At 53.4% G+C, this 23,228-nt stretch overlaps 3 protein-coding genes across 6 annotated transcripts; 1 reads left to right on the forward strand and 2 right to left on the reverse strand.

The window, feature by feature from the left end:
• Positions 1-83: 83 nt before the first annotated feature.
• LOC105695328 (homeobox protein AKR) lies at positions 84-17,016 on the reverse strand. Of its 4 annotated transcripts, XM_012416814.1 has the most exons (6): positions 16,900-17,016; positions 16,585-16,687; positions 7,893-8,161; positions 7,306-7,547; positions 7,021-7,188; positions 84-6,945 (listed from the first exon to the last, which is right to left on the reverse strand). In XM_012416814.1, exons 2-6 carry the CDS (start codon positions 16,598-16,600, stop codon positions 6,678-6,680), a joined length of 963 nt encoding a protein of 320 aa, XP_012272237.1. In that variant the 5' UTR covers positions 16,601-16,687; positions 16,900-17,016; the 3' UTR covers positions 84-6,677. The 4 variants fall into 4 exon arrangements, with proteins under 4 accessions (XP_012272237.1, XP_012272236.1, XP_012272235.1 ...); XM_012416813.1 differs by lacking the exon at positions 16,900-17,016 and having other exon boundaries at positions 16,585-16,867; XM_012416812.1 differs by lacking the exons at positions 16,585-16,687; positions 16,900-17,016 and adding an exon at positions 12,274-12,661.
• An 822-nt stretch (positions 17,017-17,838) lies between these two features.
• On the reverse strand, positions 17,839-18,662 carry LOC105695239. Its single transcript, XM_012416611.1, has 3 exons — positions 18,594-18,662; positions 18,495-18,524; positions 17,839-18,238 (listed from the first exon to the last, which is right to left on the reverse strand). The coding sequence occupies exon 3, from the start codon at positions 18,230-18,232 to the stop codon at positions 17,924-17,926; it is 309 nt and encodes a 102-aa protein (XP_012272034.1). The 5' UTR covers positions 18,233-18,238; positions 18,495-18,524; positions 18,594-18,662; the 3' UTR covers positions 17,839-17,923.
• A 358-nt stretch (positions 18,663-19,020) lies between these two features.
• LOC105695294 (zinc finger protein 568) lies at positions 19,021-22,532 on the forward strand. Its single transcript, XM_012416739.2, has 6 exons — positions 19,021-19,255; positions 19,538-19,697; positions 19,779-19,970; positions 20,136-20,309; positions 20,403-20,611; positions 20,679-22,532. The coding sequence occupies exons 1-6, from the start codon at positions 19,161-19,163 to the stop codon at positions 22,249-22,251; spliced, it is 2,403 nt and encodes an 800-aa protein (XP_012272162.1). The 5' UTR covers positions 19,021-19,160; the 3' UTR covers positions 22,252-22,532.
• Positions 22,533-23,228: the final 696 nt, after the last annotated feature.

Genomic DNA, 23,228 nt, shown 5'->3' on the forward strand with positions numbered 1-23,228 from the left:
ATCGCATCGTACCGGCTCTGGGTCGCGTCCAAGGGCGAGTACTCGCGAGGGTCGCGGAAGAACCCGCAATCGGAAATGGCTGATTAAAATTCACAACATGCTTTATTGTAGGTCTGCGAATCGAATAATAGTTTAATACAGTACCACTAATCCTAAGTTAGATCGAGGACCCGCACGCGTTCCTCGGGGCGACGACTTCGGCGGGGTCGAGGGCGCCCAGGAGTTCGCGACGCGATCCCTTCGAGCACCTCCGTGTCCCCTGAAGCCCGATCGCCGTTCCGAAATCGGCAGCAGTCGTCGAGGCTGCGATGCCGTGAGATGGTTTTGAAGGAATGCCAACGACCGAGTAACCGAGCCGCGAGACCGCGGCCAGGGCCCGGGAGGGACGCGTGCGAGATGCTTACGACGAATCATGTACAAATGGAGAACGGCAACTAAACGGAAAAGAAGGTGTTCGCGTCCGTGTGTCCGTGCCCGTGTATCGTTCGAGGGCGTTAACGGGTCCTCGCGATGTACGAAATCGGTGGAACGCGAGGCGCGTCGGTTGAGCAGAGTGCGGAGCTTAACTCTAGTTAATCGTTATCGTTAATCGTTAACGGGTCGTCGGTAGGCCCGGCTCCTCCGTATGGCACCTGAACGTAATCACCCGCGACTCGACTCGACTTAAAACTTACTTAAGCTTAGATAATATTCCTTTTTTTCTCCCCTTATTGTCAAAGGACGCGTCCTCCGGCATGAACGCATCTCGAGAACCTCCGGAGGAAAGGAATCTCGTCGGAGACGGCAGTTTCGCGACCCGAGGATGTCCCCTTCGAGACGATCGGCACTCGGCCGGCGCGAAAAGTAGTCGGTTCTCAAGGGCTGGTCGCGATCGGTGACCGTCAATTACGCGCGACGAGAAGTATAAATGCGCTCGTTAACGTCGGTTCCGTGATATACGGAAGTCCCGTTGTTTCTCGCCTCGTGATACATGAAATATCCGCTGTCCGGGATCGTCGCGATCAACCATTTCGCGCCGATGCGAAAAACCGTCCCGCGCAACGAGAGAAAAATGCGAGGAACGAACGTCGCCAACGTTGGCGCCCTAACGAACAAACGGAAAACGATTACGGCCCGGCTGGTACCGAAACTCGTCGACGTTTAACTTCATTTCTTAGTGTCGAAAAACTTGCGCGCGCTCGAGTTTCAGCCTGTCGCTGCGCGTTCGGTTACAAAATAAACGTAAAACTGATATAATACGATAGAAAATAAAAATAGCACTGAGTCGCTTCGACCGGTTGCCTACTGGTTTGCTCGCTTTTCCTGCGGCTCTCTTTCTCAGGGAAGATCTCCTCGGTTCCAATATTCGGCTGCGCTTCTCTCTCTCTCTCTCTCCCTCTCACTTTTTCCCGCTTTCCGTAGCTTAGAAACAGAATAAAATCTGGAGGAAACGAAAAACACTTAACACGACAGGCTCTCTTTCGAAAGGGCGGACAGTCCGCGATTTGCCGATCGTGGCCGTCGAGAGTAACGAAATCCACGTGAAAGACCGTCGAAGCGAACGCGGATCGTCCGTCTTTTCTTTCGGCGGGTTACGTACGTACTAAAGGCGTCCTTTGCAGGACCTCCAAAGAGAAGGCACCCATCCGTGTCGACTTAAACGGACCTACACTTAAAGGTTTTGTCTTACGCGAACGTCGTCCCCCGCGCCTACTTAATCCCTATTACGCCGCGAATCTAACTTATAGACGTACGTGTACATATACGGACTCCCCACCCGACGGGCGGGTTCGTTCTTGGTAAATATCCACGACTCGGAGCTTTGCAGCCATTCCGCACGGAGAGGGGACTTAGGAACTCTAAAACACGGGATGCCTCCTGCTGCGTAAGTCGCTCTGTCACTCGCTCTTCCGCTCTCCCTCTCTTGGTTGACTTAAGTCGACTAATTATCGATTACGTAGTTGCGACTTCGTTGGCCCAGGAAGGAGAAAGTAATGTACAAATGGATACCGAAGTCGCCGCTAAAGGCCATGCTCGACTTACGTATGATAGAACGGAGGAGAGTGACGAACGATTGATCGGGAAGGGACCGAGAAGAGCCGGGGCCGATATGAGGCACCTGGTGCATATACGCGCGCATCGTGTACATATATCTTTTAATATATCTCTTTCCTTTTCCTCCACGAACGTCCGACTTCCCGTCGTTCTCCGGGAGCGACGTCCCGAGGACGAGGGACGGCGGAGGCCCTCGACTCTAAGACACGTCGGGGTACTATACGGCAGTGAGCACTGGTTAATCGAAGGGAGACTCGAACCTCTCCTTTTCGTCGTACGCCTTCTCTAGCCGAATTACGGAATTCGCCCTTGCTCGAGCTGGGCCGTTCTGGCGAACTTTCCATCTTTGGGTAAAGGCAAATCTGCGGAGATTTGGTCGCCGCCGTTCCGGCATCCGACCGACAAACGGACCGCCCGATTCTCGAGCTATTCTCTTCTCCCCTTTTCCGCCTAACGATTACCAATAGTTAACAACGTTATTTCGCAATTTAAACTCGCACCTTGCCAACAATATATCAACAGCCTAAATGTACCAGCAACGAATCCGGCATCGCAGCAAGCATTATGAAAATACTCTAATTACTCTCTCTCTCTCTCTCTTTCTCTCTCTCGCGCGCGCGCGCGCGCGATGGCGACATCGTGTCGAAGGGAAGAAAAATAAATGATTACGATTCGGGGAGGAAAATAAACAGTGTCCGGAAAGACACGTACTAAAGAGGAAACCTGAAAAATGCACACTGTCGATTCAAATAATCGTTGCGTGACGCAAACGAGACCGCGATTCCTTGACTCGATCTTTCTTTCCTTCGGATGTCGAGCTTCGATGTCCTCCTTGAAAACAAGGGATATTTACACGGGTTCTTGGGAGGGAGTGGACGGTGATCCGGTATCGCGCAACGGCTTCCGGAGTGAGACAAATCTTGTCGTCGAACTAGCTTTAAATTTGCAAGACCACGGCCCGTCTCGACATCGAAGAGTAAAAACCGAGCAGACAAACGCGCATTCCGGAAATCGCCCCGGAGGGTAACCGACCACTGGGAAAACTCTCATATATAGTCTAGTAAAAATCTATTAGCTTACATATTACCAAGCTAAACCTACCGACCTTGACAACAGTGTATACTAAAATAAACTCGAATAGTAATTTGTACATTCAACAACTTTGCTTTGCCTTTAGCTACTTTCTATACCTCAGGTCGATATTTCGCTTGCGGTATGCTAAATGAACGCACGTTACCTACGTACTCATACTCAGGCTTGAGTGGTTCAATATTACATATAGAAATGGAAAACAAACGTCTGTAATAAAAGCAATCGTACGTGTGTATACCATCATGCATGCACTCTCGGTAGCAGCGATCTATTTCGCATACCCGAACCTCTCACTCTTATGCTCTGTCAACGTCTGCCCGAAAGAACCTGCGCGATTTCATTAATAATTTCATGTATGTATGTATGTGATACTCAAGTAAGTCTTTGGTGTTTGTACCAATTTTTTCACGATGTATGTACACGTTAAGGATAACAGAATCTTATTTCACTACCATCTTCCTTCTGTCCTCATCTTTTCTTTCCCGTTCCTTTTCTCCCTCTTGCTACCCCTTTCTTTGTCTCGGTTCTTAACTTTCATTCGTAAACGAGACCCGAATAACAACGAACTAATCAAAATGCCGAGAAGCCGGAAAACGCGCGTATTACTCCTCAAAATGTAAAATGATAACGACAACGAACTATCCGTAATGTATCGACGCCCGTTGGGAGGTTCGTTCCGCGTTGCATCGAATGCCGTGGAAACTAAAGCACGTGGAATACTCGACGGTATAGTCGATTCTACAACGATATCTCTAGATGTGCAATTTTCATTGCGATCGTCGTCGCGGTCATGCCAGTGGACGATGACGATGACGACGACAACTAAGCACTGTATAACGGCAGGTACAGGCCACTGAAGTGCACCGTCGATTAAGAAACGTAATTAAACGTCATGTGCCGTATTACTGTTAACCAACTGTATCGGGTGCGGGCGAGCCAACCGTTTCGGTATTGAACTGCTGTATGTATACACTTGGACATTCCGTGATAGTTTTCGGGCACTTCAAGGGCAACGGTCGATCATTCTCCTCGGGAATCGATACGCCAGAGATGGTCATCATGGAGCGACGCCTTCGCGGCGGACCCCGTCTCCCTTCCCCCCTTGAGGCGAACGCGTCGTCACGCTTCTCGAGGCATGTTTCCAAAAATTGCGTTCATAAGAGGAACGCATACTTAATTAACGCGCTAGCAAGGAGGGAAAGAGAATTAAAGCAAAAATTTGGTTAACATATTCTCGCGACAACGAGGAGACCGCAAAGCTTAAAATCTTTCACGGAAGCACGTAGACAGTGGTTGCGCCAATTCACGAATAGTGCCTCGTCGAAGCTGCTCTAATTTTACGGACAAGAGATCGCGACGTTCGATTTTTTTTTTTCCCTTTCATCTACTGATACGGTTGATGGGGGGGGGGGGGGGGTGAAACGCCCTGGAGAATTACGTGTAAAATTCACTTAAAATCTCATGACGGATAGAATCGACAAATTTGTATTCAAGGAATGCTCTCACTGTGAGATCATGCAACCAATCAAGCGACATATACAGCAACTATTCCATAAATCATGAACCAATTTATACCATCCTAAGGCAAACCCTCGACATCGCTGAAATCGCGTAGATTAACTAACGCGATTTAGCGTGCCTTCGTCGATTACGTATCGATCTTCAAAGTCTGCGCTTACTGTACAAGCATTCACAGGGCACAAATACAAAAACAAAGACAGGGAATGAATTAGCGCGATCTCGGGTAAAATACAAAAATAAATGATTAATTAAAAATAATTGAAAATAATTGGATTCGTATTTCTTATCAAGAACGAGGCACCAAAACTTTTACCTTCTCTGCTCTAGCGAACATCGAAACGAACTCTCGGTGCGCGAATGTGCTACTTGAAATAATCGGCAAAAACCCGCGAACGGCTCACTGAATCGCAAAAAGTTATCACTGATTCGAATTGGATTCATGGCGTACGGTCCCAAGTTCAACGTCTCGAAACAGAAAATCAATCGGAGTATCGTCAACTGTCGATCTTACACAAGCTTGCCTGGTATGGTCGTGACGCTTCACGAAAGGCGCAAGACGTGAGAACCATGAACGGTCTTTCTCGAAAGTCAACCGAGGTCGATATTCCAGATAACTCGCGAGAAGGGGTGCAAATGGTTTCGACTAGAAAAAAAATTATCGTTGTCACGTTTAAGGGTCGACTTGAACTTCCGATTTCAATTTCGCTCGTACAAAGTCACTATCGGTCATTAGATTTCGCCTCGAGGGATGTCCCACGCGTAAAGTGAAAAATACCAAATTAATCGAATATCTGGCACAGTGCACGCTGCGAGTAATGTTTTACCCAAATTCTAGACTTTTGTTTCGCTTCTTTTTCCAAATATTCCTAGACTGATGTACGGAAGGGATCGTAACGGAGCCGCGTTTTATGACCCGGAGAGGACGGGAGGAATGCTCGTCGTTTAAATGACAATCTGCGACCTGGCTTAAATGGAAATGACGAAATTCCGCGTACTAGTCAAGATCCCGTTTGCATCGCGCGTGTCCACACATAATTGACAATCCAGAAGGCACATTTCGATCGCACGCATGTTGCGAAACCGCCGTTTGCACAGCGTACGATCATCCGATTTACACCCGAGGGGTCGCTTTTGTAGAAAATCCTAGAACAACCGTCCCGAAAATATCTCGCCGAACCGTAAACCAAGTATCAACGATCAACCACTGTCACTGTCTATTCGAAACGGTCCTTAACACTTTGACTGCCACGCGCATTTTATTCGACTGCTATGTCACCCGAATATGGGTGACGCGGCAGTCAACGTGTTAAGGGATTGCCGTTTCTTTACACGTTCGGCAAACAAGAAACACGGTATTATACGTGCCTTCGGCGTCACGTTCATTCCCTGACGTTGGAAAAATAAGGCCGCGCATAATATCATTTTTACGGCTCGTTATCGCCTCTCTAGTAATCGGACGTTGTTACTTGCCGCTCTCGGCACCGAAAAGCCAAAACGTACCCAGTGACCGACGAGCGCACACGCTTGGAAGAATGTTTTTTCCAGTCGTGAACGCGACTCCGTTTCTACTCGACTTAACCCGGAGCTTACGTAGACGCTACATCGAACCTCGAAGACTTATTAAGGATAACGATCGACCAAGGCCAACCCCGCTGCCGACAGGCTGGGAGGTTGTCACCGGAAACGGCGATGGCGACTCGAACGATCGAAGCGCGAGGGCGATCGACGCGAGTCCCGATCCAAAATCAGGAAGAAACGCCACCGTGTCCTCGTTTCCACAGGCCGCGGGTATCGAGGCGAGGTTGGCCGTAAAACGCAGGTCGCGTTCTCCATCCCAAACGCTCCGCGCAACCTTGACAGGCCCAACCTCGAATGTGAACTCGGCCCCCGGCCCCACGCGCGTCTTCCCCACTCGGTGCTCGTCGACGCCGTCGGTCACTCCTTTTGCCGCGGAATCCCGCGAGTTCCGCCCTGGGTCCCGCGCGAGGAACGAAGAAGAGAAAGCAAGGGAACGAGGAGCGAGGTTCGCGTTAGACCACGGTCCCCTCGCGCTCTTTCTCCTGTTGCCGAACGGCGACCGCGGCCTCGACGAGCAGATAGAGGCACTTGAACTTGTCTTTGTCCTCTTCCGGAGGAGTGGGCGGCGGGGTCTCGTCGTTGTGCGGGCTGTGCGCGTTGTGCGTGCTGTATACCTCGGTCTCGTGCTGCACATCCGGCGTCGTCGTCGTCGTCAGGTGCTGCCTGGGTGCGCTCCAATACGCCGCCTCGCTCACCGTCGACGACTCGTCTCCCTCTTCCCTGGGGGTGGACGAAACGCGCCATTAGTATTCGGAATCGCGTCGGAAGGAACGAGGTCAAGAACGACGGACTTACCCTCGGCGAGCAGGATGAGCGAGCGGGTCCCCGTAGCTCGGCTGATTGGTCTGCTCGACTTTGGTTTCCGAGTAGGGGTAGACGATGACGCTGGGCCACTGGGTCGAGGGACGCTCCTCCTCGCTGTGCGAACTGCTCTCGTAATCGTTCGGGCTGTCCTCCTCGCTCCTGCAACAAGAGAAGGAGAGAGAGAGAGAGAGAGAGAGAGAGAGAGAGAGAGAGAGAGAAAGAGGCGGTTAGTCCCCGTCGCGATTCGACCCTCTCTGAGCGCGCGTTCTCCCTCACCTGTACATGAGTCCCACGGAGTCCTCGTAGTCGTGGTCCCTGCTGCGCTTGGGGGCGCTCATGCCGGCGAGCGGGTCCCAGTTCTGGCTGGACCTGGGACTGAGGCCCGAGGCCTGCTGGTGATTCCCGCCCGGCATCTTCTTCCCCCGACGGGATATCGTGTACTGAAGAGGGTCGTGCCCTTCGCGACGAATCATCTCCGGCAGAATGCGTCGCCGAGCGTTGATGAACCAGTTGCAAACCTGCGAACGAGGGCGCGTTCGATTGGACTCCGAAGATGCCGCGAGGAAAGGAAAGCGAGACGCGCTCGTCGATGTCCGCACGGACCCACGTTCCACCTGAGTTTGACCGATTTCACGGCTCGACCGGAGCTTTTGTAGCGGGGTTCGCCGGACGGACGACCCCCGATTGGCGGGGACGAACGCGGTACAGGGCCGCGGCCGACTAACGGTTCTCGACGTCCCTCTGGACAAAGGGTAAATGCGAACGTTCCCTCGACGGGCTACTTCTCGGTAGTCTCGCTTTCCCGAACTCCACTCCGTGGGTGAAAGACTCGTTTTCGCCCGACTCGAGGGGCACGGACTTACCTGCAGCACCGTGAGATTCGCCTCCTGGCTCAACGTGAGTTTCTCGCTGTCGCTGGGGTAGGCATTATACCTGTGCTCGTACAACCACCTCTTGAGGATCTTGACCGAGTGCTTGGGCAGATTCCCCCGTCGTTTGCGGACCGAGTGCGTGCCGGAGTGGTGGAGGATTCCGGGGTGAGTCTTGCCCCGGATCGCCGAGGACTCGTGCTCCACGTCCGAGCCGCTCTGATCATCGTCGGTGCTGCTCGACGAGGGGAAACGTTCTCTCGCTGAAACGAAAAGAGGCCTCGGTATCATGTCTCCGATCATCCGATGCGCTTCCTCCGCTCGCACCGACTTATCCGGCCCGGTCCGACCGACACCGCGACGGCCCCTCGACGGCCCCTCGACGGCCCTCGATCCAAAGTTCCCGAATCGAGTCGACACGGCGAGCCAACGATGTTTCTGGCTCGGCAACGGGGAATCCATGGGTAACGCGGCCGATCGCTGTTTGGCCAGCTAAGCAAACAAGTTGACGACTACTCCGTGTCTGTCGGTCCTTGAAGAAGGTCCGCCCCGACGCACGTTTCCTGCAGACGGGCCCGCTCGAGCCTGCATCGGGGCCGACTTTCAGCCGCCTTTCCGTTACAGCCCTCGACGATTCCACCTTATTTATTCCTAGCTGCTCCCCCGCGCGGCCTCTTAATTATTCTATTGCGACTTCTTCCGGGTAAACCCGAGGAATAGAAGAACCAGGTATGCGAGGTACACAGCCGGGAATACCATACGAACGACCGGGCTCGACCCTCGGCCCTGGAATGCCCAGAGTCTGCGCGGAAAAGCCGAGGACTCGGAAAAGAACGTCGCTAGCCGACAGTCGCCGACCGTAACCCCTGCCTGAGATTTGGACCTGAAACTCCAGCAGGGTGATAAACCCAAAGACCCCTCCGCGCGTCGACGATCCTTCCCTACTTTCGGCCTTCAAGTCCGTTAGAAGCCGGCTCGGCCGCTAGGCCTGGAAAATCCCATTCATCCAACGTTTATTGCCCCGTGGAACCTCCGTCGCGACGTCACCGAGAATGGCGGGCCCCTCCGCGGGGGTTTCCGGCTAACCAAAAATGACGCGTTGCCCGATTCACCGGAACGTCCCTGCATGCGCGGGGGCATCGGAGGAACACGTCGGAAGAGTCGATCCATCGATGACCGATCGCGAAACCCGCTCTCCTCCCTTTCGTCGTCGAGTCGCGCGGTCGTTCGATCGAGGGCGAGGGAAGAAAAGACGAGAGTCTCCAGGATGCCGCCGGCTCTAAAAAGCGCCCAACCCGAGGCAAGAAGAGATAACCGTTGCGGTTGCAGACGGCACGAAAGCGAGGCCGGACGGTGAAGAAACGGTCTGCGAATTCGCTCGGCGGAAGTACGAGGACGGCTCGGAGGAGCCCCCTTGCCCTTCCGATGCGGCAGAAGGTCCGCGATTCGCGAAGCTACCCCATTCGAGGTCGAGGGAGCTTCGGGATGCGCGTGTTTCTAAACCTCCGAGATCGGTCGGCCAATCTTCGGCGGTCCGGGCCGGAGAGGCTCGAGGCGGTCCGAACAGACATCCGAGCCCTTCTCGGATTTCCGACCATGCGGAGAAGATGGAGAAGCTGAAGAAAATTGAAAAATTTGGAAAACGGGACGAATCTGCGCGCACGTGTCGTTTCAGGAACGAGGACTCGAGCAACGGGGGCGCTTAACGAACTCCTATCTCATGGATCGAGTCGAAAGGCCTTTTCCCGTGGAGAATTTCTTGGCACGGCTGAGCGGCCCCTCCGCGCGAGGGTACGTCGAATTTAATCGTAGACGAAACGATCCGAATAATGCGATTCCTTTGACTCGGACAAGATAAATTGACGAGACCGTTCACGAAATAAATTTCTCGTGAAAGATTTCCCGACTAATGGCCATTTGCTGCACCGAAACACTTCTTTTAAAGCTGTTCGTTTCAATGATGAAAAATCCTGAGAATCAGTCGGCGATCGGCGAAACGTACCAACTTCTGGAGCGGGAAATCTCGGATTTGCACCCGGAGGAAGTTCTCTAAGAGCCGCGGAAACGACGATAAATCCTGCGAAGGCTCGTGAGTTCGCAGGGCCCAGGTATGAACCGCAGGGATTGCGAAAGGGAACCGGTAGGACAGGGAAAGCGACCAATTCGACCGGTTACATAAAGGCCGGAGTCGAGGCCTTGAATCGCACGTTGATTCCCTCCCCGCGACGTTCCACCGATTCCCGAGTAGCCCCTCTACCCGATCCGGGACCCACCGGTGTACCGGATACGTGGGTATTTAAACGACGCCCGCCGAATTTCTAATGGCGATCCTTAACCTCGGCCGCGAACTCGTCGGCGATTGATCAATCGATCGATCCGGGCGAAGCGGCCTCGAGAAATCGAACGCGAACCGAACGGCGGCTCCTGCCACCGGTTCGATCGCTTCCGGGAGTCGGACCCATCGAACGATCGCAACGGTCGAGGCCAGTCGGTGGCACGATAAAATCCATCTTCGATCGCTCGAATCGGTCTTTCTGACCCAACGCGAATCAACGGTAGATACCAAAATCCAGGTCGGCAGCTTTCCGAGGAGACTCGAGCGTCGTCTTTGGACGAGCGAGAGGGGGACGAAGAGGGGGCGAGGGCCGGTGCCGGTCAAAACCGATGGAAAGGGGCAAAGGGGCGAAGGGGCGAACGAGGAGCACCGAGAGCCGGCTCGTTAAGGGACAGAGGGGCCCATCGATCGCGGCGCATCGGCCGCTGCTACGGGTGTCTCGCCACCCTCGACGCCTTTATCCGTCTAGACGACGACTCCGGGTAGTCGGCTCATCGACCGCGACGCCAGCTGGACGGAGCGTCCGTGGACGCCGCTTCCGGTTTCGCCGAGCGGGAGGAAGGGAGCAGGACCCGCCACCGGGTGTCGTTGCGCTCACTCTCGGGCCGCTTCTCCTCCTCCGCGACCCTTTCCCGCCGATCCGCCGATCCGCCGATCCGCCGATCCGCCGATCCCTCGATCCGCCGATCCGAGCCCGCTCGTTCGCTCGGCCGCCGCCGGTCGTTTCTTCCGAGACGAGGCGCGTTCCGAAAATATACTCGAGTACCGGCCGGTCGTTCCGTATTTAGCCCCGGAGACGTCGCCACGGTCGTCCGACACTCGACACCGTGGGGCACCGAGCCCTCGGACCCCATCGCGACGCCTCCATCGACTGGGGCCGGCGAGCGAATCGCCGGGAGATGACGAAACGCGACTTTGGGCCTCGACTCGAATGGGTCTATTCTTACGTGGTGCGATGGGCTCGATCCAGAAAAATCGGCAATTTCGCAAGTTTCGCTCCGCAAGCCCGACGCGTGCCAGCCGTTGACGTTTCGGAGTCAATTAAAAATAAACGCGCTCTTGATAAGGCGGGGCCGCGAATGCCTTTCCTCTCCCCCGGCCGCTGGCTCGGAAAATCGGCCGCGCCGGATCGCTCCAGGCCCGCGGAACGAGGCGGGGTGGTCCGGAATCGTCGTCTGCCCCCTCCCTTCGACCGGCGGTTTCCGCGTTAACTGGCGTTATTGGGTTAACCGCGATCGACGGGCGATAACGTCCGATGCTTGCAGCCATGAGGAGCTTATCGCCGTCCCTTCCACTCGCGAGTGAAAACTACGAGGGGCCAGAAAGGACAGAGATGTCCCGATATCGGGCCGTTGAGCAACCTCATTGTCCAAATCTTCGCAGGACGCCAGTCTCTCTCCTTCTCCGGAGAATGACTCCGAGGCGGCCGAGGAAGAGAAGGAGAAGAGGAATCCCAAACCCAGGCCACTTTACGGCGAACCGAGCGTCCTCGCGGCGTCCTCGCGGCGTCCTCGCGGCGTCGCGACCGTGCCTCGGCCGTTACGTCCGCGTTACGTCAACGTCCTAGAAGCCTCCGGTCGAGCCTCTTGGAAGCGATTCGGCATCTTTGCGCGACCTTCCCGATTGCCCCGTCTCCTCGCGAAAGAGTGTCCTCCTCCTTTCGCATCTCCGCAACTCTCTCTCTCTCTCTCTCTCATGGAAGACTCGCGACGGCCGAGCGAGGAACGGGAACTCGCCGCGGCCAAAGTGGACTCGCACCGTCAAACTAATTGAACTCGGTTGACTTCGCGATCGCGTCGACTGGTGCACATACGTATTCCGCGTCGAAGCCGTCCCCGAGTCGTTTGCCCGACGCCGCGATTACGCTTAGCCGGGGAGGGCGAGGCGGCGCGACGCGCCCGCCGGTAACCTCCTTGACATCTGCTCGCGCACGCGGCGCGGCGGGACGTTTTGCATTGAATGCGCCGATTACGTACCTCGAATACCCATGCATATGCAACTAGCCGACGCAGGAGCCGACTCGCGCCGCCCTTGCCTTACCTGGGGAAAGGACGGCCGGCCGATGGGGCAGGTGGGGCTCGCGGGAAGACGCGGCCGTCCGCCGGGGCTCCGGGTGGGGCGCGCCGGTACTCATCCTCTGCTCCAGGTGCATGGCAGCGGGCGGGAGCATATCCCTCCCGGCGACGCTCCGGCGCGGTCTCACCCACTCAGGGGCGAGCACGAGGTTCGCGGCGCCGCGCGTTCCTCTACGGGCATCGACCGCTCCCGGCCGGCGTCTCGCCGCGGCGGCAGCCGCACTTCCTCCCCCCGGACGACTCGCCCTCCTCGGGGGCACGCGTGGCCGGCATCTGACGGCCCGTCCCACCCCCGCGCACCTCGCGAATCACTCGCGAACCACTCGCGAACCACTCGCTTCTCCCGCTTGCCCGCTCCTACCCGCTCGCGCCTCGGAAGTCGGACCGCGACTGAGCCCGCGCCGCGCGACGCCGGCTCGACGCCGGCCCGCCCCCCCCCCCCCGGCTACCGGTTCCCAGTCGGTTGGCGGGAAAACGTATCCCTCCCTGCGACGCTCCGGTGATTCGGCGCCGTCCCTCGCGGACGCGGAAAGGAACTCTCGTCCGCTCCCGCGGGCCCTCGGCGGAGCGGTACGAAGGGCGACGCGCGCTCGTTCGCGGGACTCGATAACGAGAGGCGAGCGGCGAGCGACGGGTTGCGCAACGCGCTTCGAGGAGCTTACGTAATTCCGCGATCTTACGCCGTCGCCTTGGCCCCCTCGCGTCCGCTGCGGCCGTCGCGTCTCCGCGCGGAACCCGCTTCGGAGGCGCTCCGTCGCGGAAACCGGAACGGCGTTCCGGAAGGCCCCCCCCCCCGGGGTGGGGGGGATCACGCCCGGTTCGATCCGCCGCGCGGCGGACCGGCTCTCGTGAATGAAACCTCCGCCCACGCGCGGCGGAAGCCGCTCGTAGCCGCTCGTAGCTCCGCCGGACGGGGTGCTTTCCGCAACTGACGCGGGCGGGCACCGGCGCTATCCGGTCCTCCTCGGGATCGATCGGGAACGCGTCTGCGAGAGCGTAAACCGGACGTCGACCTCGTTCCGGGTGCGACGTCGTCCGTCGGGCCGCCGCGAGACGATAAAGCTTGTTGGGTCTACGAGCCAGGAGGGGCGCGTCGCGCGAAGGGCGGAATCGAGCCGATCCGCGCGGGAAGGGGAGGGCCGACCTCCGAATTAACATGGGAATCGCGGGGCCGTGGGAACGACGACGCGACTTCGGAGTGACGCGATTCCCCCCGGGTCCTCCGGCTGGTTCGCGGGACCGCCGTCGACTTCGGAAACCGAGTGACCTCCGACCTCGGAGATAGGCGCCTATCTCGCGCCCGCGTCGCCTCGGCCGTCCTTATCGCGCCGAGTTAACGGCGACCGATAAGGAGGGAACACGTGCGGAGGGAGGACCGGGCCTTCCGCGTCTTCGAGGCGGCGGCCGAGCCGCGAACCTAGAGGTCCTCCGGACTACTCCGGACTGCTCCGGACGGGCGAGACGGAAGAGAGATGCCGCGCGTATCTTATCGGTCGATCGGGCGTCCCTTTTAATTTGGCGTCCGCGTCCGCGCGAGAGCCTCAGGTATCTCCGCGATAAGAGCCCCGCGCGCCCCTCCGCTATCTTGTTTGTTCCGACTACCGCGGGTCTCGCCGAGTGCCGAGGAGGCAGCGCCCCGCTAAAGAGCGGAGTTAGCACCCTTCCTCCCCGGCACCGCGTAATCGCTCTTAACGAGCCGGCGGTCTCCGAACCGAGCGCGGAAGTCCCGCGGCCGACTCGGCCCAGTAACGCGTCGAGCGTAAATAGCTCGGACGGAAAAATCTGGACCGGCGCGAGGAATAAATCACGCGAGGAAGGAGACGGCGAGCCGAAAGCGAGCCGAAAGCGAGCCGAAAGCGAGCCGAAAGCGAGCCGAAAGCGAGCCGAAAGCGAGCCGAAAGCGAGCCGAAAGCGAGCCAAAGCGAGCCGGTTCGTTGATCCAAGTTCGACTCGTCCAAAGATAGCGCGCCGTCCCGAGTGGCGCGGCCCGCGAACTCGGTAACCGCGACCTGCGTTACGCGCGAGATCGTCGGCGAAAATAGGGCCGCGGAAGGCCGGATCCGAGAGATCGGAAGTCGACCCGACGTTTCGCGACCGGCGTATCTCGTTTCACCGCGCCATCTTGGACGCTGCTCCAAAAGCGGACCGGCGGCGTACTCGCCGCCGGCCAAAGGGACGACCTTCTTCCCCGCGGCATTCGAGGCTCGCCGACTCCGGCCTGGAACGCGACCGATCCGCGCGGAGCATCCTCGGCCGCGTATTTATACCGGACCGACCCGACCCGACCCGACACCTTCCCCCGACGAGCGTCGCGGTCGAATCCCGGAAGATGTCCTCCCTCGGCGTCCGATCGTAAATCACCGCGGCAAACTCCTCGCCGTTCCTTGACGTCTCCGGCCCGCCTCGGACGCGGTTTGCCCATCGTTTAGCTCCCCCGCGCGAATTGGTCTTCCTTCCCTTACGGCTTTCCGAGAACGTGTCCCGAGCCGGTCCGATTTCGACGAGGCCACGACACGTGCGACTCCCGGAGGACCTTCCCCCCCCCCGCCGTCCTGGATGGCCGAAGGCCTCCTGGGGAGAGCCGCGTCTTCGGTCCGCCGGAGACGCCGGTCAACTCGTTCCGTGTTAAAATCGACGTCTAAATATACCCCGTGGCACAGAAGCATCGAGAACGACTCCGGGTTAACACCTTCTCGGCCGCCGAGCCAAAACCGTCGGACCCTCGCTAGCTCTCGTCTCGTCTCGTCTCGTCTCTGGAAGCGAGCCGAGCCGTTGGCCTCTCGGCCCCGAGAAGCCGACGAAAGGAATCCCCGTCGCCCCGATCGATCCGCACCGACCCCGACCGGGGCATTCCTCGTCGGTCGGGGACGATTTTAGCCCGGACCGCCACGCGGAAGCGGCCGTCGTCCGTCCGGACGCGTTTCCCCCGCGGCGCGATCTCGTCGGAATCTAGGCGGAACCTCGAAGACCGCCGGCGGCCGCCTCGGGGGAGCGCGCCCGCGAGGGAGCCCCTTGGCCGCCGAGTGGAGGAGTACCCGAGGCATTCCGCGAGGCCTCTATTTCGGGAGCCGCGCCCGGAATAGGAGTCTCGCGGAAAACGGACTCGCCCCGCTCGCGGATCCGCCGAGCGTCGTCGGGCCGGCCTTTGACCGTTCCGCGGCCGAGAATAGGCGCGCGCGGCTACCTGGCGTCCCGACGCTTCCGCGAGTCCTCGAGTTGCGTCACCGCGGTGCCTCCTCCGGCCCGAGGGAGACGCGTCCCGGTCGCCGGGGAAACAAATCTCCGGTCGGAGAGCCGAGACCCGGACGGAATTAGACGTCCGTCGGAGTCTCGCGTCCTTCTCGCCGTCCGGGGGGCATCCTCGGTTCCCGCCTCCCTCGGGAGAAGGCCCTCCCGGTCACGAGTTACGTAAGGCCCCGGAGAGCGAGGCCGGCTTACGTAAGGCGCGAGCGAGAGGCCCAACCGAGCGACTCCGGGGAGAGGGAGGGACGCGAACAAACAACGACACTCGCCCGGGAATAACTCCGTCCGGGCGCGAGTGCACCCACCGTCGGCGCACCTGTTCGCACTATTTCACGGGCCGAGGCGGCTCCTGCCGAGGGCGCTAAGAGAGCTAAAAGAAATGGAAACGTCGAGAGCCGGGGAGTCTCGGCTGTTGCGCAAATCTCGGCGATAACGCGAGGAGAGCAAAGAGCCACGGAGAGAGGCGAGACGATAAGGAGCGCGCTCGGCGTTGCCATCCCGGGTCGGCCCTAAATTCGCCCCATCCCCGAGGCGCCGGAAGCCTCGCTTACGCAACGACTCCGGACGGGCGAACGTCTCGCCCGCGCCGCCGGCGACCGGTGACCGGCGGCCCGTCGAACGTAAACACGAGGCGGTCGAAATCCGTCACTGGCACGTGTCGGGTCGATGCGGCCGGCGCTCGGTCGGTAAGCCCCCTAACCTCGCAAACCCGAGCGGATCGAGGTTTCCCGGTGACCGGGCCACGGCGCCCCTTGGATTCGAGCTCGGCGCGGTGTGACAGTTGGCGGTATTTCTGCGGTGCGACTCGAGTCGACTCGGGTCGACTCGGGTCGACTCGGGTCGACTCGGGTCGACTCGGCGTCCATGGCGCGAGTCGTGTGGCCCCCGTGGCCGAGCGAGCCCGCGTCTCGACACCACGTGCCCGTCGCGGCTTTGGCGTCCCGCGAGCGGAGAAATCGCCGAGCGACGAACGCCGGCGGGAGATGCGCCTTCCCGGGCGAACGAATCCGTCTGGAAATTTTCGACCACTCACCGACGCGTCGTTCCATGGTCCCCTGGCTCCGGAAGGTGCAGCCGGTTCGCGCCAGGCCGGTCGCCGTTGTCCGCGTCTTCGCCGTGGAGGTCCTCTCTCGGAGCTGTCAATCGTTCGCAGCGGGAGGCACGTGAGAGTCGAGAAAAGAGCGACCGCGGGTCCCGACGTCGCGGATCGGGATTCGACGTACCTCGAACGCGCGGGAAACGCGCGGCGATCGTCGCGAGCACGCGTCCGCGGCAGCGCGCCCTGCCGCGTGCCCGCGAGTCGCCGGTGTGTTTCGTCGAGCCGTTCGAGCCGCTTCCCGAGACTTACCGGCCGATCCTCTCCCGCCTCGTGGCCTCCGACACCGCCGATGGCCGCCTCGCGTTTCCTTCGCCGCCCCCGGTTTACTCGCCCTCTGACGCGCGGCGAAACGCGTCGGTCTCGAGACCCGAGCTAGCGTCAGATTGACAGTCGGGACCGATGACGGACAGGTGCGCCTCGCGCTCGCGGCTCCCCGCCGCCATCTCGCGTCCTTGCTCGGAACTCCGTCGTCGACCGGCGACTCGAGTTGCTACGAGCTAGGCTTCCGATTGGCCCATCCAGCCGACTACCCGTCGGATCCACCTCGTACCCTATCCTCCGGGAATACGCTTTTGTACTCTCCTATTTCCTTTTATTGTACTCCGTCGTTTCAAACTCTTTAACGATGTATGCGCAAATCGTTCCGTCACTAAATTAAATGAATGCGCTTAGAGTGGAGGAAGAAATTAAATACCGAGACGTCGGTAAAACCAGAGGCTGATAAAACGTTATTATAAGCCCTCGACTCCTAATTTTATCCAAATCGTCGTTTCTTGTTAACCATGACGTTATCCTGTATCTACTAACCCGAGATGAACCAAAAAGCAACAGGGGAACCGACAGTCGTACCGTTACTTATGCGTAACTTTGCCAGAATTCTCTACCATTGCATCGACTTAAGTATTAATCTATTGATCGGTGGATACCCTTCTTAAAAGAAATGGCATAAGCACCTCGTCGTTCGAACGTTTACGGTTAAAAGGTACGATCGAATTTACCAAAATCGTATCACTTGTACAATTAAGCGTTGTTTTGGGTTTACATTTTAGGCCCCTTGCCATTACAAAAAACTGTTCAATAACTTTAATACATTGCAGTGCTACAGGAGTATCGTTACGTTTGCTCGATTCCTTTCTTTAATTATACGGGACGATTGAGCATCATTGAAATTAACTTTTACGGTACAAGTAAGTTCAAAGTACTTTACTGATCCTCTAAAAGGTACATCGATATTCTAATTCACAAATTGTACCTGACGATTACTTAAAACAGATTAAAGTCCGTCTATCCCAATACTAGGAATATATTTATCAGAACCCTGAAGTTCGCCTCCTTTAATTTGTCGATTTCGTTCTTTTGTCATTAACTCTATTCGTCGTAACTGTTTACCTTTATAAATGCATTCATGTAAATCATCAAACATATCTGGACATTTTTTTGGTGCGAGTTTAAACCCATAAGCGTCAAAGCACCTGAGCACATTTTGTTCAAATATGGCACATGAACCATTTTGAGCGTGTATCATCCCACCACCTAGATCCGTAAGAGGTGTATGAAGAGCAGGTGATATTTGAATGGACATTGTTTCCTGTAACAGAACGTCACATTTATCTTCTACCAGTATTAGAAATGAGAGAAATATTAAAAACCAATAGTTAACTCTAGTGCAATTTCAGTTTAATATTATATTAGAACACTGTTTGAGAACGTTCCCAGCTTATTTTGTCGATGGTCTCTTATATTTTATTTCCGCTAATGCACTTTGAAATACCATAGTCGTACTTGGTCTAAACTTAAAATCGAAATTATGTAACAACACGATCAAAAAATGGTATACCAATTACAGTAACTTCTGGTGTTGAGTCAAACGTTCCCTAAATAAGAATTAACTTTCAGCAAAAATTTACAATTTATATTTAAGTTGATGAAAATATTTATCGAACCAGGAAAAGATTGAAATAGCGAAAAGCTCTGCAGAGATGAGTTGGGAGATTGCTCACGGGCAGGATCGTGCGATCGCATCCTGTGCTGCCCTCTGGTTTCGTACGTTAGCTTTCACCGTTTTTTGCCCCCAAGGGCGGCGCAACGAATTTCTGGTAGGAGCTCGCGCACTCGCGGTGGCGGTACCATCTACCCCGTCGCCGTTAGTGGCTCACGTACTCGNCATCACGAGTACGTGAGCCACTAACGGCGACGGGGTAGATGGTACCGCCACCGCGAGTGCGCGAGCTCCTACCAGAAATTCGTTGCGCCGCCCTTGGGGGCAAAAAACAGTGAAAGCTAACGTACGAAACCAGAGGGCAGCACAGGATGCGATCGCACGATCCTGCCCGTGAGCAATCCCCCAACTCATCTCTGCCATACATTCCCTCCTTTTAATATTATCTTTATGATCTAACCTCACGTAGCCTAATCTAACCCTACGTGTGCACTCGTAAATTCAACTATGTTTGCCAGCGTTCGATGTTATTTTTTTCATTGAAAAGAAAGGTGGACGTGTTCAGCATAAAATGTCCCTTAAAAAGTGTGCTGCAAGAACATGTTTCAATATGGAAGCCTCTACACCCGGTGTAACATTTTTCAGCTTTCCTAAAGATGAAATATTGTAAGTTCTGTACGTTCATAGATCGCACAAAGATTATGTCAATAGTTTTCTGATTAGTATTACTGAGTTGTGTCTGATATACTCGTCATGCTTAGAAATTTACATTTTGTAGTTCAAAGACTTGGACTGAAGCATGTAACAGGCACGACATTGTAAATAAAAATGTAAAAGCACTTGTTCGATATGTGTTGTACGCAGAGCATTTTGAGGACTATTGGTTTATAAATCCTCAGCGTAAAAATGAGTTTATTAAAAATGCTATCCAATTCCTACAATTTTCAGAAACAATTTTAAAGGACATACGATCGAACGATCTGATATACTAAAACGAAAAAATAATACCAAAGATCTAACGAGCTCGAAGAGCAATGTACTGGTCAATGTGCAAAATGAAAGTACAGAAAGAAGATACAACCGTGAATACAAATACATTCCAAGAATTGTAAGTCTCATGATTTGCTTCAATACATCGGATTAAATACCAATGGTGCTATATAATCAGTTACTTATATTTATATAATAGGTTTCAAATTCCATAAGCGACGAGGAAGACTTAACGATATCTTTGAGAGTCGATGACCTTGATATTAAGGAAGACGGACAAAAGATCCATAAGCTATGTCGTTTATGTGCAACTCTTGTACCACTTGACATGCTTAATTGTATTTACAGTTCCCGCCTTGACATTAAAATCAATAGATTATTGCCAAGAATGGTAAATATTATTAATTGGATATAAAATGTAGATGTAACATGACTCTTTCTCTTGCAAACATGGACCATAAATACTAACATCCCATTAATAATTGAAAGGGTACAATTAACTTTTTAAACAGAGTTTAGGGTTCACGATTCTATTATATAAACTTTGATGATTCAGGCATATAAGAACGACGGTTTACCAGAAGATGCATGTGAATCCTGTGCAGAAAAGCTAGCAATGTGTGAAACAATGATTCAACGATTCAAAGAAGCAGATAAAAAATTAAGAATGTTACTCAGGGAAAGTAACATAATAAATGATGTTAAATCTGCATTGACTACTGTATCACATGTAATTTACGTTAATACAAACCTTTTTTTTATCTACTACATTACTCGTAAGTTCTAGTAGTTTATAATTCTTAAAATTAAATATTCTTATTAGGGCCTTGAAGGTGAATCATTGATTGCTAATGAATGCAAATCTGAACCTTTGACTACAATTAATGAGTCACGCGTGGTTTTTTATAATACCAACAATGCTTGCAATATCGTACAAAAACAAGTCCACTCTCAAACCGAAAAAGAAAAAGAAATGAAGAATGGCGTCGCTTATGAAAACTATTCATCGAATGATTTAATGAATAATGAGATGTAAGTAATTTGCATTTTGGACATTGGAGACATATTTGTAATACGGTTCTTTACCTTCTGTTGGCAGAGGAACGTTTGATCCCCTTTTAATAACCAAAGAAAACTGGATAGGACTACAAGGTGCTCATGAAATATTTACGTCAAATATGACAAATACGAGTTCACAGAAAATTGAACGAATTAACAAAGGAACAGAAGTCAAGCGAAAGAAGAAGTCTAATCGTTCCATCGTTCCGCAATTCAATGAACTGATAGTTTTTCAGTGCTTGCATTGTAATGAAGGATTCGTCGACAAAAGTCTTATGATAAAGCATTGTAAAATGAATCACGCGGATCAGGGTTCGAATATGGCCAAATTATTTTCAGTCGAGACAAGACTGGTTCCTAAAGTAATAAAACAGACAAAATTTAAATGTTCACAATGTCTTATCGCATTTCCGTCAAAACAAGCACATCAGCTGCACTTGAATTCCCATTTAAACCCAACTGGTAATACATGCGAGTACTGTGGAAGATTTTTTACTCGTAAAATTCGATTTATAATTCACAAAGGCCTACATTTTACCAAGAAATCTTATCGATGTCATGTGTGCAACGACACGTTTGTTTTCGGTAACAGTTATAAACGACATATGATAAGTCATCTCAGAAAGGTAAAATCATATCACTGCAATAGATGCAACGAAGTCTTTCCGACAGAAAATCGACTGAAGGTACATCGAAAGAATCATGGAAAGGATGCATTCTTGTGCAATCGATGTGGAAAGTTCTTAGCTTCGATGGCAAGCCTGAGGACTCATTTAGCGACACATGCGGAAGAACGACCCTTCCTGTGCAGCGAGTGTGGAAAAGCCTTCAAGACAAATGGTCTGCTGAACCATCACAGGGCAACGCACATTCGGGAGAAGAGATTCGAGTGTAACGCGTGTGAAAAGAAGTTCCATGCAAAATCACTCCTGTCGCAACATATGCTCTCTCATTCGAATACAAAGACTCACATATGTGACGTATGCGGTGCTCGGTTCAACAGAAGTGGAAATCTCAATCAACACAAAAAGAAACACGTAATCGCGATACCTGTGGCAGAGAACGCGTATGGGGGAAAGGTAGGTACGAGGCTCTTCATTTGTGAAATATGCAAGAAACGATTTCCTACTCTACACCAATGGCGAATACACGAACGGGTGCATACCGGGGAAAGGCCGTTCCCGTGTCCGGAGTGTTCGAAAACTTTCCGTTCCGATGTAACTATGAAGCAACATTTTGCAAGCATCCATACCGAAGACCGGCCGTACGTCTGCTCATATTGCGGGCGACGTTTCAAACGATTGTACACGCTAACTGTTCACAAAAAGACGCATACTGGCGAACGACCGTACCCTTGCGAGATCTGTAGTCGTCCGTTTGCCCAAAGAGGGGACATGATTAAACATATGAAGATTCATGATCGAAACCACATACGTGACACCGGGAAAGGCAAAGTACACGGAGTGGACCCCAAGAGAGGCAGCGTGGAAGCTGGCTCGTCGACCACCTATGACTCTCGGTCCGTCACTTTTCTGCCGCTAAATGACGTTAAAGTGACGGATGATCTTGTTATAGCAGTGCCAACGATTGCAACCGAGGAGGAAGTTGTTTAGCTGGTATGGTCGGTACTTACCGTACGACCACGTGCAGAGCAGAAAAACAACATGCTGATGGAAATCCTTCTTTTTACTTTCTGCTCCGTATTAGCCATCATGATTCGCCAGGAACTTAAAATGTGATTATATCTTATAAGATGTAGTATTAGATCTATTCAAGTTTTCTGCAAAAACTCGGCTAGTGATAGAAGGATAAATAAGTTCTTTTACAGCAAGGGATCGTATCACCGTTAAATGTTTAATATAATATTGTGTGAAAATATATTTTTGTTATCGTATCCCTCTGTATTATTTCTTCACGGTGATACCTGATTAATGTAATAAATAATGGAAAAAATGGCGATACTCGATAAAACTGGAACTAAAGTGGTATACTAGGATAATTAAATTCTTCAGACTGTAGGAGAAATTATTTCTGAATTGAAGTTATTTTCTGTTTACCGTATTCGTAGGCAAGGCACGAATCAACGCAGCTGGGAATGACAAAAAAAAAGGCAATTAATAGTAATCGTGCCACCTTGTCTTCTTATACACACGTATCCGGTGTAAATCTACAAGTCGAAAGCAAAACTATTGAACACAGAGCAACGATTCTCCGGACGGCATATTTTCCATTGGTTTCTATAAAAAATATTCAGCAGGGTAGTCGAGCGATTATTTTCAAAATTTTTCTTTACTAATTACATACTCGTCCTGCACTTTACTTGATCACGCCGAACGGTTTGTTACTTCACGGATATTATACATGTGACAGATGACACACGTGCGTGAGCGCGTGCGTGTGTCACAAATGTGATATTTCACCATTATAGACACTTGAAAGCATATTCCCAGGTTTCGAAAACGAGGGAAATAAACGTTAACGACAAAAATATGATTTCGAAGCGTCTTAACGAAAAGAATCGTAAAAAGGGCGTACAGGAATACAATCTTACGACTACGTGTATTATAACGGACAGCGGAGCGTGTATGAC

This window comes from Orussus abietinus, unplaced genomic scaffold (assembly GCF_000612105.2).
Source record: "Orussus abietinus isolate OABI.00-Male unplaced genomic scaffold, Oabi_2.0 scaffold47, whole genome shotgun sequence".
Taxonomy (NCBI): domain Eukaryota; kingdom Metazoa; phylum Arthropoda; class Insecta; order Hymenoptera; family Orussidae; genus Orussus; species Orussus abietinus.

Coding starts and splice junctions, on each gene's coding strand:
- LOC105695328 (XM_012416812.1), bottom strand. CDS start 12,403: ATGCTCCCGCCCGCTGCCATGCACCTGGAGCAGAGGATGAGTACCGGC. Junction 7,548..7,892: donor CGAATCTCACGGTGCTGCAG/GTAAGTCCGTGC, acceptor CCTCGTTCGCAG/GTTTGCAACTGGTTCATCAA. Junction 6,946..7,020: donor GCTCATCCTGCTCGCCGAGG/GTAAGTCCGTCG, acceptor GTCCACCCCCAG/GGAAGAGGGAGACGAGTCGT.
- LOC105695239 (XM_012416611.1), bottom strand. CDS start 18,232: ATGTCCATTCAAATATCACCTGCTCTTCATACACCTCTTACGGATCTA.
- LOC105695294 (XM_012416739.2), top strand. CDS start 19,161: ATGTCCCTTAAAAAGTGTGCTGCAAGAACATGTTTCAATATGGAAGCC. Junction 19,256..19,537: donor TTTCCTAAAGATGAAATATT/GTAAGTTCTGTA, acceptor TACAATTTTCAG/AAACAATTTTAAAGGACATA. Junction 19,971..20,135: donor ATAGATTATTGCCAAGAATG/GTAAATATTATT, acceptor TTGATGATTCAG/GCATATAAGAACGACGGTTT.